Source organism: Procambarus clarkii, chromosome 9, assembly GCF_040958095.1.
Source record: "Procambarus clarkii isolate CNS0578487 chromosome 9, FALCON_Pclarkii_2.0, whole genome shotgun sequence".
NCBI classification, from domain to species: domain Eukaryota; kingdom Metazoa; phylum Arthropoda; class Malacostraca; order Decapoda; family Cambaridae; genus Procambarus; species Procambarus clarkii.
The window spans coordinates 21634001-21647755 of NC_091158.1; the positions used below are offsets into that span (position 1 = coordinate 21634001).

At 40.7% G+C, this 13755-nt stretch overlaps 1 protein-coding gene across 2 annotated transcripts in view; it reads left to right on the top strand.

Moving 5' to 3' along the window:
- Positions 1 to 13025, top strand: part of LOC123766171 (lysosome membrane protein 2) — a 58859-nt gene extending 45834 nt beyond the window's left edge. For both annotated transcript variants that reach the window (XM_045755095.2, XM_045755094.2), the window contains exon 2: positions 9169 to 13025. In XM_045755095.2, coding sequence (XP_045611051.2) covers positions 9169 to 10276 — 1108 coding nt within the window. In that variant the 3' untranslated portion in view covers positions 10277 to 13025. The remainder of the gene's footprint in view (positions 1 to 9168) is intronic.
- The last annotated feature ends 730 nt before the right edge of the window (positions 13026 to 13755 follow it).

Below are 13755 nucleotides of genomic sequence, written 5' to 3' on the forward strand. Positions count from 1 at the left end.
AGAGAATCTTTCTCTCTCTCTCCCCTCCCTCTCCCCCTCCTCCCCTCCCCCATTCCAGCCAAGTAACCTGGGAGTGTGTCGCTGATGAAGTGGTGTGAACTGCTATGATTTGTGGGGTCAAGGGGGGGTGGGGGACGTGTCGTGTTCAGTAGTGGTTACGCCATACAAACTGTGTCATAATTGATCACTCCTCCATCCTTTATTGGTCAATACGGACTGGTGGTCAATATTTGTATTGCCAAACCTCATACATGACATTATTCGTTGCTTGAAGATTCCTATTATCTGATATTTGAAAGCTTACCGAGTCTGTATTGCATATCTTATAATAAATGTGTACATATTAACACATCATAATGTGTGACGTGTCAGTGGGATATATTCTCGTGCATTGTTTGTATTCACCGGGAGTGACGGTACATCACCATCCATCATGTGTGATGATGATGATGTTATAGATTCAGCTGCTCGGAACAAGTTCCAAGTAGCACGGGCTATGGTGAGCCCGTAGTGGACTTACCTGGCACAGGAGCGGGGCTGCATGTGTGATGATGGCGCGCTGGGTGAGAGCCTCTCCTTCCTTGTCACGTCCGAACACGTCCCGCTAATTATAAGCAAGGGGGCCCCCCTTGTTTCAGTACCCATCTTATCTTGAGGTTATCTTGATGATTTCGGGGCTTTTAGTGTCCCCGCGGCCCGGTCCTCGACCAGGCCTCCACCCCCAGTCCTCGACCAGGCCTCCACCCCCAGTCCTCGACCAGGCCTCCACCCCCAGGAAGCAGCCCGTGACAGCTGACTAACACCCAGGTACCTATTTTACTGCTAGGTAACAGGGTCATAGGGTGAAAGAAACTCTGCCCATTGTTTCTCGCCGGCGCCTGGAATTGAACCCAGGACCACAGGATCACAAGTCCAGCGTGCTGTCCGCTCGGCCGACCGGCTTCCAATTGTATAGTTTAATAAACAAGTGACCTCCTTTGTGGGGGATGGGTACGCTCACTCTGGGACCAGGTCACTATACTGGTAGTGTGAATATCATATATAACAAGCAGGTTATTTTCCTATTATGGAGGTAGAGATTGTGAAGGATTATGTCAGCACCCGCACACCGACCTCCTTGGCTTGGCTGGCCACCACACTCTTGCCCCTCCAGTGAGTTGCTCTTTCTATTTATTGTTTCAGTCTTAGAACTTCTCCTTTGTGTGTAAGCATTTCGGTGCTCTACCAACAAACAAATCCGTTTGTTCCTATTCTCAGAATTGATATTTACTCATAAATCACCGAAGATTCTTAAAAGACTCGAGATGCATCTTTGAAAGGGCGATGCACAAGATGCCTCTGAATACTGTGGAGTGTGTTTGGGAGGAGCGTGTCATGTGGAGACTGGTCTGGGATGAGGGGTCGTTTATACTCTGATGGTCAGGTGTCTCAAAGTGTCATAGGTCAATTCTAGGTATATACCCTGGGGCGGGTATATTCAGGAGTAAAGTATCAAGTATTCTTTCAGGTTGGAGAGTAAGGTATTGTGGGGGTTTTAATAACCTAACTAAGATTAAGCCCAAGAGCAGTGAAAAGCTCTGTACCCCAGGGCACAGTCCTGGGGTACACCGCTGCTGTTTCTCATTCTTATCTCAGATATAGACAAAAATACTAGTCACAGCTTCTTGTCATCCTTTGCAGACGATACAAAAACCAGCATGAAATTATCCTCTGTAGAAGACACTGAAAAACTGCAGGCAGATATTAATAAGGTCTTCGATTGTGCAACTGAAAATAACATATTAACAGTGACAAGTTCCAGGTACTTAGGTATGGTGGAAACGAGGAACTTAAACGAAACACAGGGTACAGGACACAATCAGACCTACTCATAGAAGGAAAGCAACATGTAAAAGATCTGGGAATTATGATATCTAACGACCTGACATTTAGTGAACATAACGAAGCAAATATATCTTCGTTATGTGTGACGTGACACATAACGAAGGTTATTTTAACGAAGGGTATACATAATATATTGTATAGCGGCGGCCAGGGAAATGATAGGATGGATTATGAGAACGTTCAAATCCAGAGACCCCACAGCAATGCTAATACTATTTAAATCACTTGTGCTGTCCTGTCTTGAGTATTGCTTGATACTCACTTCCCCTTTCAGAGCAGGAGAGATCTCTGAATTAGAGGGAATTCAGAGAACATATACAGCACGAATAGATACGATAAAACATTTAAATTATTGGGACGGTCTCAATGCTTTCAAAATGTACTCTTTGGAAAGGAGACGAGAGAGGTATCAAATAATATATACATGGAAGATACTTGAAGGCCAGGTCCCAAATTCGTACAGTAGAATAACAACATATTGGAGCAAAAGATACGGAAGGAAATGCAGAATAGAATCAGTGAAGAGTAGAGGTGCCATAGGCATAATCAGAGAACACTGAACATCAGAGGTTCACAGCTGTTCAACATCCTCCTAGTAAGCATTAGAAATATTGCTGGAACAAAGGTGAATGTATTCAAGAAACACTTGGATACGTTCTTGCAAGAAGTGCCGGACCAACCAGGCTGTAGTGGATATGTGGGCTTGTGGGCCGCTCCAAGCAACAGCCTGTTGGACCAAGTTATCACAAATCCAGCCTGGCCTCAGGCCGGGCTCGGGGAGTAGAAGAACTCCCAGAACCCTCTCCAGGTATGCCCCAAGAATGCTCCTGAGGTTGACAGCGCTCAAGACCAACCTATGCTCTTCACGAGTACGTTAAAAACCCCTTTATTATTCCACTGTAATCTCGCCGCTTCTACTTGACGATTTATTATGGTGTGCGTTAGTTTAATTATAAGTTTGTAAGGCAGCTGCAGCGATATGAAGAGTGTACGAAAGCATTACCGGTACTTGTGAATCGTTCTTCTCTCTCAGCATGTTGTGAACTTGTTGGCATTGTACGTGCTAGTTCTCTTCAGTGTGACTACCGAATTTGCAGGGGTACACAGAGAGGCTTAAGAAACACCCCTAAAGTATACATAATATATTGTATATTTTACACGGTGTGTATATATATATATATATATATATATATATATATATATATATATATATATATATATATATATATATATATATATATATACTCCCTAACCAGCATCCGCTGGGCACATCCTAATCCCTTATCTCTGGAGAATTACTGGCCATATGTTAGCCGCTCAAACATACACTCATGTTACTCACGATAACCACTCAGGTAATCCACCAATGAGTTTATTGGGCAGCGTCACTCATGCTGTGAGTGAATGTACCGTCATAGTGACAGTATTGGGCAGCGTCACTCATCCTGTGAGTGAATGTACCGTCATAGTGACAGTATTGGGCAGCGTCACTCACCCTGTGAGTGAATGTACCGTCATAGTGACAGTATTGGGCAGCGTCACGCATCCTGTGAGTGAATGTACCGCCATAGTGACAGTATTGGGCAGCGTCACGCATCCTGTGAGTGAATGTACCGCCATAGTGACAGTATTGGGCAGCGTCACGCATCCTGTGAGTGGACACACCGTCATAGCAACATGTACAACACCTCCAGTTAGCAAGAAACCTCGATAAGTTCATCCTGTCACTTGATGGAAATATATAGTTGTATTAAATGTTTGTTAGTTACAATTGTTAATATTGACACTTTACTGTGTATCTGAACACCTTTGTGTCTTTGTAACAGTATATTGCAGCATAAGAACACACTTTACTGTGTATCTGAACACCTTTGTATCTTTGTAACAGTATATTGCAGCATAAGAACACCGACCATTTTATTTACATTTTTGATAGTTAAGTTTGTAAATTGTTTTCTTAAATTTGTGCATGTTGGAATGTGGAGTTAGGCCGGGTACTGGAACCGGTTAAGTTATTCAGCGCCATGTTTTTTTTCCCCTAGAGCACGATCAGTCACTCCTCTTACATCCAAGTCTCCAATTTGCACCGGGTCAAACAATGATGGATCGTTAGTCACTCGTCAAGCCCTATCCAGGGCTTGTAGTCGTTGTTGTTGTTTTAAGATTCAGCTACTGGGAACAAAAGTTCCAAGTAGCACGGGCTATGGTGAGCCCGTAGTAGACTTAGCTGGCACAGGAGCGGGGCTGTGGTTTGTAGTCTGGTTTATGTGATTATATATGTCAGTCCCTGTGACGGTGTGGTAGCTCTCCTCCTTCCCCACGCCTCGCCAGCGATTTCATTAGGGTTCGATTCCTTGTCAGAGGTGGTCGGCTGGGTACCGTTCCTTAAATGTTCACTCCTGTTCACCCAGCAGTAATCGGATACCTGGTTGTTAACCGGTTGGCGGGTCGTGTTCCGTGGTAAACTAGTAGGGTAAGGCTTACCATGAGCTATGGTAGGAGAAAGCTCTCGGCCTGCTAACCTTTCGTGATAGATTGATTAGGGAACCCGAGGACTACAGAACAACCAATTTTCTCTTTATCATCCGTATTGCAGTGTGCCCGCAATACCGTCCCCCGCGACCCGGTCCGGTCTAAGAGGAAATATCTGTCTCATATTACCTAACTCTGAACTTGAGTTCTGATTAAAACAGAGGAGTTTAGTAGAATGACATAATTGTGGCGTTAAGAGTGCAAGGAGTAGGTATGGAACTGATACTTGCATCAACAAGACTGCCAAACAGTACTTTGTTTAACCACCATTGCAGGTGATGAAAGCCTGATACGTGTGCACTAAAATGTTGCCACTACGCGTTGTTTCGGGCTCGCGTCAGCAGCTTATGGTATCACAAGTGAAGGATGAAAGCAAGTGGAAGGTAACATTTTCATACCGACCGATACTCGAGTCGTGAGTAACAGGAGATGGAGTGAGTCACACTTTAGGATTTCAGAACATTGATCATTTGTTCTCCACAGTTTGTTCCACCAGTGTGCTGATCTGTATGTTCGAGACCAGTATCATACACGCTCCTTGGGGAGTGTTAGTACTTTGGAAGGAAGTGTTCATTATGGCATTTTTCATGCTATACTTTTGTATTATTAAGCATTTCACTACACCCTACCTTTCTAGTTCAGTATTATTATTATTCTCACGTGGATAATAAGAGGTGTGATAGACAGTTTTATTATTTTAAATACCTAACAAGCTGGGCAAAATATACACAAGAATATGGTGTTGTGGCATTAGATACAGATATGACATATTGTTATGGGTAAAGCTGTTAGATATATTGTCATGGATAAAGCTATCAGACAAGGGTATCTTGTTATCTCCAGACTTTTATCTGACGACAAGAGAGGTAAGTAATGTAAGACGTAACACAACAGTAAGGTAAGCTTGAGACTTGACCTTTCTCTTGCTCCGGTATTAGTGTTGTGAATGTTATAGGTTGTATGGAGTAACAAAAGTGGATGTTGATGTGCTTGTCAAATGCTGATAATTATTTCTTAAACTTTCTGTAGTTCTCCTAGACATTTTCCCCTTTTCATTAGCTTTGCGTCGCCCGCAAAACATTGCTATACCTGGAGTGGGTTTCGAGAGTAGTTCTACTCCCCCCAAAAGTTCTACTTTTGTAACCTGGTCTAACATCTGAAAATAAAGTGACGACGTTTCGGTCCAGCTCCCTTGGGTTAGTTATTTTTAGACATTAGGAAGAGTAGTGGTCCTAGGACCGAGCCTTGCGGACCTGAGGATGAGAGAGAAAATGATGACTTGATGACTGGTCCATTGACGAACCAACCCGTCGCCACTCCTTCATCTTCAGATGTGTGGGTTGGGTGTCAAATTTTCCGCCACGTTATTGTGCCGTACTGTCTGGAAAATGATGAATGTTTGGTGTTGGAAGTTCATAGATGGGGAAAAAAATGAGCCAAAAGAGAGGACGAGAATGAGGCTGAGGGAGTAACCAGACATGTTCAGGGGGGAGGAGGGAGAGGGGCAGCGACCATGGACAGAAGCCGGTCATGAGGGGGTTTAGGGAAGGGGGGTGTAGCGGTACACAAGGAGAGAGGGTCGCTGCCCAACACACTCCAGCGAGAGCACAAGTAATGATCCACTAAATCTGTTTTAAGTGTGCGTTAATTTAATATATCGTGTAATAAAGTTTTGTAAATATACAATGTTATCAGAATGTGCGTATGGCACCGGTATGTTAGAGGTATTTTAGTAAGGTCTCAGCTCGTTATCCCCTCCTCCTCCTCCTCCTCCTCTAAATTATTACCTGTAGGTGATGTCGATAGTTCTGTCTCAACCTGGCCTGAGGACCACCGTCCTTGGTGACTGTCTATAAAACTTTTCTGTCTATAAAACTCTTTGTCTTTGTAACTGTCACTTGTCATGTGCATCTGTGTTATATATATATAACACAGATGCACATGACAAGTGCATCTGTGTGTGTGTGTGTGTGTGTGTAAAGTCTGTCTATTCGAGGGTGGAGACCAAACAGAAAAGAGGGGAGGGGGAAAGTAGGGAGATGGGGGGTAAGGGGGGCGACGGACAGGATAGGAAGGAAAGGGGAAGGGGGGGGGGTAAAAGAGGGTGGGATGGGGGTGGTTTAGTGATATTCTCGCCGTACTTTGCCTCTTGAAACGTGATGGTATGTTTCATGTCATAACTTCATCACGGCATGGTCAAAATCATTGTAACCTGGGATTCAACTACGTGATGGTGTATACATGACTGTGGAGCGTGTGAGTGCTTGAGGGCAGAGAAACTGGTGAACTAGGTGCTGAGTGCACGGTTGCCTCACCGACACAACGTTCAGCGTCTCCCACAAACTCTCCACACAAGCTTAGTCTTCGTTGAATTCAGTGTTTGATGGGCTAAACTCCAGCTCGCATAAAGCCTAATGCGCTGCTTTGCTGCACAGAGCGCTCGGCACGTAAGTCCGTACGACAGAGAGAGGGGTTGTCACTGACGATCCACAGCGGATCAGGCGGGGGACCTAGGAGCTGAAACTCAACCTTACAAGCTCTAAGACGAGCACAGGCTTGTGTAGGCGCTTCTTAAAACAAATTTGACGTGATTATAAGGAGAGGGATAAGCAGGCCTGATGATGCATGGTCACATTTTTGTCGGTGAAGGACAGTAGCTGGTCCTTGACTAGATATTAACTTGACGGTTTAAGTAAACTATTAACCTTACGCGGAAGCCCAACCAGGTCAACACTTAGGCAGGTTAGTGAACAATCTGGTTGTGAGGTGACAATCTGGTTGTGAGGGATAAGGAGAAGGATGTTGTCAGTTATGGAACATTTAAGACAGACATCTGCACATTCGATGTTGCGGGATCACGTATGAATTCTTTTTACATGATTGAATACTCTAAAGCCTCACGTGTTACCCCTCACGTGTTCAGTGATACCCAGCCTGATTTTGTAATTAATAACGTAGTTTAATAACTATAAGTATAATCAGTTAACATGAAGTTATTTTCTGGGGTGTAAAACTAAAAAAATGGGACTCTATCCCAGGGCCCACGCGCTTTGCCACTACACTGTAAGATGAAACAGAACAGAGAACGGAACAGACTGTAAGATGAACAGAACAGAATGATCAGACTCCAGCGGGTTGTACGGGTGGAACTGGAACCTGATTTGACGTCATCTATAATCCCCCTCTCTCCTTCGAGAGCACTGATCGCCAAGTGACAATTTTAAGAACACTATAATCACTTTCTGTTGTTGATTGTTCAATAAATCACAGAGCTATATGTTTAACAGATCTTTAACCCTGCCCATGGAGAACAGAAAACAATGTATATATGCTGGTTAGCATTGTAAGTGTGTGGCCACGTTTGTGGTAGAAAAAATAATATTAATAAAAGAAACACCCAGTGCCGTTACGTACTCACAATATTCAAACAAATACATATTCAAAAGAAATTCTGAACTATATCCCGCGGCAATATTAACGAGGCGCCTCCTTGAGGAGGTGCCAGGTTAACAGACAGGTTCCATTGTTGAGCCTTGAGCGTGAGGCTCCAACATTCTTGAGGAGATACAAAGGTTAGATTATGCAAATGTGAATTTTCCTCGCCTCCACCTGTGGTCTAACTATAGACGTTCTTTTATTATAGACTTGAAAGTTACTGCAGGAAAAGGAAAATGAACAGATTCTCTTTAAGTAATGTTGAACGTACACAAATGTTGGCAAGTGCTGTGCTCTGGCCCATGTGTTCAGATGTGCTCTGTATACACACGTATATCCTTTAGGCTTAGCCGGACTGGGAGATCCGGCTAAGAATTGCATCCTGGAGTGCTACTGTCCTTACTAGGATCCCTCATCACGCCCTTGTGGATTTGATCATAATCCACATAATTATATATTTATATAATATATATATATATGCATATGTATATATAATTTATTGAATATGACTGCATATTTTGTGTTGAATATTTTCTTGTTTAGGGCTTCTATCCCTCTGACTAGTGCTCTTGCATCTTGGTTTAATTGGAGGAGGATTTCTCCAAATGTCATCTTTGTTCTTGGTAAACTAAAATAATTAACTGTAGAATGTATTACACTTTATTATAAATAAACACGACGTTTCGAATCTACATGGTTCATTCTCGTATGACTCACAGACGACGCTCCCTTGCCCTCGCGACTCGACAACTTCATCATTGTCCCTAAATTCGTCAGCAACAGTGCCAGACAACCGAGCATTCTCCAAATGAACCACAACACACAGCAACTAGGATATAAAGAGAGTTGCTGCCCGAGAGTAGCTGAATAGGAAACAAAGGGGGGGGGGGCAATATTATGGGGGCAAGGTCACACATACCCCTAAGTGGGATGGGCACTGGATGGGGGGGTCATGTTACATTGTGCTCAAATGTGGTTGGGTTGGGCTAGGTTCGAGATAGGAGAGTTTACATTATAAAGTTTTAAAGAGGTGTAAAGTTTTAAGACAGCGTTTAGGCTACGAACGAGTTTGATTGAAAGAATTTAGGCTATACAGATGAAAGAATTTTAGAGCTGTAAGTTATAACAACTTATAGGATTAGGAAGGCTTAGGCTGCAAATTACAAAGTTAAACTTTCTTTTTCTTGATTTTACCTTTTAATTAATAAATAAGGGTTATTTGTAATATTTATTAAATGGTCTTAACGATATTATTATTATTATTATTATTTTTGTTGTTGTTATTATTATTAATAGTATTATTATTATCCTTTACAGACCGGACCCAGAGAAGCATAGGACCGAATTCGACATCTATCCAGACCTGGGCGTTCCTCTGCGGGTGAAGCTCCGGATGCAGATGAATGTTATGCTCGATCGCAGCCAAGCTCTTGAACGAGCCCGCCACTTTGATGTGGTCTTACCCATATTCTGGTTTGAAGTTGGAGTGGATTCTTTGCCGGGAGAAGTGGTTGGATTGCTCAAATTGGCACAAAACCTGCCTCCTGTGGTGAAAACGACTAGTGTAACCTTGTGTACGGCGCTCACTCTCATTTTCTTGATACTGTTGTTGGCCCAGACGGTTGCTGCATGGTGTGGCTGGGGATCAGCAGGATCAAGGAAACGTCCCCATACCCCTGATGACCTCCCACACCACACTCATTTTCGTCCCACTTCTCCCCTGTGGGAATATGACGAACTGCATAAACCACCTAGACGAGGGGATTCAGTGGCATCTTCAGCGAGCTACAAAGGTTCCCTAACGCTACCCCAACCCGGTGTTGATATGCCTATTATCGATGACCACACCTTGCTTCCACCGTATCGCCGTTGTCACAATCTAGATATCCCCGATACTGTTGTACGACCAAACAGTGTAGCAAATGAGAGCATTGATACTGATCAAGTGCCTCCTCCCTATAGTCCTGGGCCAGTACAACGTACACCATCTATGGTGTCTGTTGAAATCCACATAACAGCCTCCGATGATGAACTCCCAGACCTCCCCAGTAATCCTGCTAAAATGGACATCCCCTTAGACCAATGTCCACCTGCTTATGAAGCGACAGCTCAGCTTCCACCAGTTGAGGATGAGGTCGAAGTGGAAGAGTCGGAGAGAGCGACCCCATCCACATTACAACCCATACCAGGCGAACCTGTTGTAGCTCCATTGGCACGAGTGGAGGAAGATAGTTTAGACATGGAGGAGAATTGTGAATCCTCATACCCATCGTTACCACCTGAATATTCGCCTAGATATTCAAAATCACCAGGAGGTTCACATCAGTCCTCAAGAACTATAACACCACTAGCCACATCAAGTCCCCAAGGGTCAGATGGTGTTAATAATAGTAATTTACCCCCACCTTTGGAATCAGACTTATGAGAAGACCTAGTTTTTAACAAATATTCCATTAATTTTAACTGCAGCTTTCTTTTATTATAGACTTGAAAGTTATTGCAGGAAAAGGAAAATGAACAGATTCTCTTAAGTAGTGTTGAACGTACACAAATGTTGGCAAGTGTTTTAGTTTCTGTAATTGTGTCTACATTTTTAATGTTGTGATTTGATGTATAATAACATCTGATGTATGTAATCCAAAAAAGAATTCATTAAGGGTTAATGTAGTCTGCTCACAGTTTCTAAGCTGTAAGGAGTGAACTTAGGTCACACGCATCATTCCTACCGTACGGGTTATTCCTACCCATCATAGTGTGTAAACTGAAGTTAGGTGTAGCCTTCCGAGATGCAGATTTCAGTTCTCAGTTGAAGATCTAGATATGCAATGTAGATTATTTAATACAAATACAGTATACTAATAAGAAAGTGTGCAATTCAGACTCTTATGATAATTTATTTTATGAATGATTAAGAAATATTTTATGTTGATTGTGATTTATAAACATAGATTGTTAATAATAACTGTAACGTGTTTTATTCATTCAAGATATTATTTTCCACCTATCAAGGAGAACATGCACAACTGTGCATTAATTAAAAGTTTACACAGGAAAGTTCTTATTGATACGATAAACAAGATTCAAATTTGTTGACTTTGTATGATTTAATTTGATACAGAAATGGTTTAGATATTTGCCATTTAATGTTTATATTCAGATCATTTTTAAGGCTTTTGTGTGTGTAGGGAAGAATTAAGAACTCTCATTGTTCATATTTGAATATTTTGTTCAACCATTTCTTCTCTATGTGCTTGCTATGTTATTATTTTTAGTTTTAGTGTAATGTATTTAATAATATTTATTAATGATGGCTACGATACACTGACGAATATGTGATGATTGCTTTTATTGCTCATGTTTCCATAAATATGTTCCTTTGGCACCCAGTCATGTCTTTCATCTTATAATTAACATTTGAACATTCATACTGTGACTCCCTGGTGATGTGTTTTGACAAGAGATGCTCTCTCTGCTATTTCTTTGCATTGCCAGCTATGTAAGTGCGAGTTAAAAGAATCTTGTTCACTTGATAATGATAAGCAACGTATGTTACAGCAAGTCACAGCAATTGACTGGTCTGTGCTCAGTCACAGTTGGCAAAGTGTGCCTTGTATCAACTATAGGTTACTTGAGTTGCATAGTGCCAAAGTCAATACTGTCAGTTGGAACTTCTAATTTATTGACTTGTATAACCATTATGGATAATTCAACCTTAATGGTCATTGTACCAAGATATTCCTTGTTTATATGAAATGTGTTGTTTATACAGTTCAGTACAGATAATATTATCAAAATCATGAATAAATTTATTTTCATTCTTGTATATTAGTTATGATGATAATCTTTAGTTTTTCAAATACTGTATACTGTACTTGGAATTGGTGTTGTGTAATATATATAATGTGTATGTTAATCACAAAGAAATTAACACGTGATGAACAATGTAACAAAGTCAAACCACGAAGGAAGGATTAAGACAGGAATTTCCTTCCTGTTAATTAAGGAATTAACAGAAATTAAGGAAATTCCTAGGTATATATATATACATATGAAATATAAAAAAAACTGCTCATATAAGATTCATGTTGCAGTCAGTCATGAAAGAAATCTGTATGTAAAGTTTTAGAACTTAATTGAAATAGTGTTTCCTTTTTGTATTTTTTTAGTGAAAATGCGAATTAATGTAAATATATTATTGTCGGTGGTTATAGTTTTTAATGAAATCCCGCTCAAATGTACAATGCCTGCAATATCATAAATGTAAGCGTCTCCTTCACAAAGATTAAATTGTATTTTATAAATTGTTACAGTACTGTATTTGCTTTTCTATGGTGTAACAAGTAGCGACAGTATTGGCTGGTCTCCAGAGTGAAGGGCGTAATTTATTTGTTCATGCTGTATCCATAGCATGTCTCTTCCCTTGTCTTTAGGAGTTAACCAGTTTATGTTATTAAACACATTGTAAAATACTTAATATTTAACCAAGTTAAGAGGGATCCACTGTGTTCTAAAGTGTTTAAATGTGTTGTTTTATGGCATTAATTAAGTTAACTGAAGAGTAGCCTTTTACCATTATGTGCATTATGCTTGACTTCCGTTTATTTTAGTCATTTTGTAAATGGTTACAGAACTTGTTTTGTAATTAATGCTCAACTCTGCCTAAGCTTTCTCATTTGTATTTGCTTGTGGCAGTCATTCATGCAGCATTGCTGTTTTTTTGGAAATCTCATATTAGTCATGACAAGTTATTTTATTCAGGGGACATAATTTTTGCATTTTCTTGTTACTGGTTGCATTCTACTATAAGGTAAGCCCACTGTGAACTAAGGTGGAATGCTAGCATCCAAATATTGTACTGAGACAATAGTTTGTTGTTATAACTTGGTTAAAACTGTACCTTTTCAAGTTGATGACTAATAATGAGAATTTTCTTGAACAATGTGATGTAAGATTAAACCAAGGAACACATATCACGAGATTTTGTTGCACATTTCTTTCTTGTGCATCAGATCCTAACTTTATTTCTTTTGTTCACACTTTTATGGAAAAAAATATGTGCCTTTGTCCCAAATATTCATCTTAAGATTGTCAGTAAGATATATTTTTGATAACTGGTATAGTGTGTAACAAATTAACAATGCAATTTTTTCAAGCAAATAAAGTCAACTTTGATACTTTTGTGTTTTATTTATAGAACTGTTGTCCTCATTGTAAGACAAAGAGCATCAACCATGACCTTCATCAAACACTTCATTACAGTTTGATAATATAGTGTCCTACATAATTTTCATTCTTCTACCTGTTACTTAGTTATAAGAAGTTGCTACCAATATCCTATAAATTAGAAACCTTTTGCAGGGTTCATAATATTTTAGTTTGATAATGGCTTAATACATTGGCATATGATCAAAGTATTGTATATACTCTAGGCATAGGGAGGAAGGGAGAGCTTACACACTTACATATAAAGTATATGAACAATGAAATCACAGTGATTCATACATGGAGAGTATTGAGGCAATGTTTATGGGATGGACCTCGTATCCGTGAACTACCCAAACATGCATTACCCACTGAACCATAATGAGCTTAAAAATATACCAACCAGACATGGAATTTGGAAGGCATTGGCCAACTCTGGTATATCTTCTGGTTGAGATACTTTTAAGTTTATACAGTAATGGCTTCGTGGGTAGTGCATGTGTCTGGAGAGTCCGGACATGAAAGTTTTACCATCACATTACCTCAATATTTTCTCATCAAATACATATATTTACGAGATTACCATCTCGTAAGTGATATTGCTACACGTGACCCCTGGTGTAAAAGTTTTCTGTTAAAGTGTACCTCTGGTGCTACTCATTGTATGTGAGATTTGTTATGGTTATTAAAGCAGTAAACATG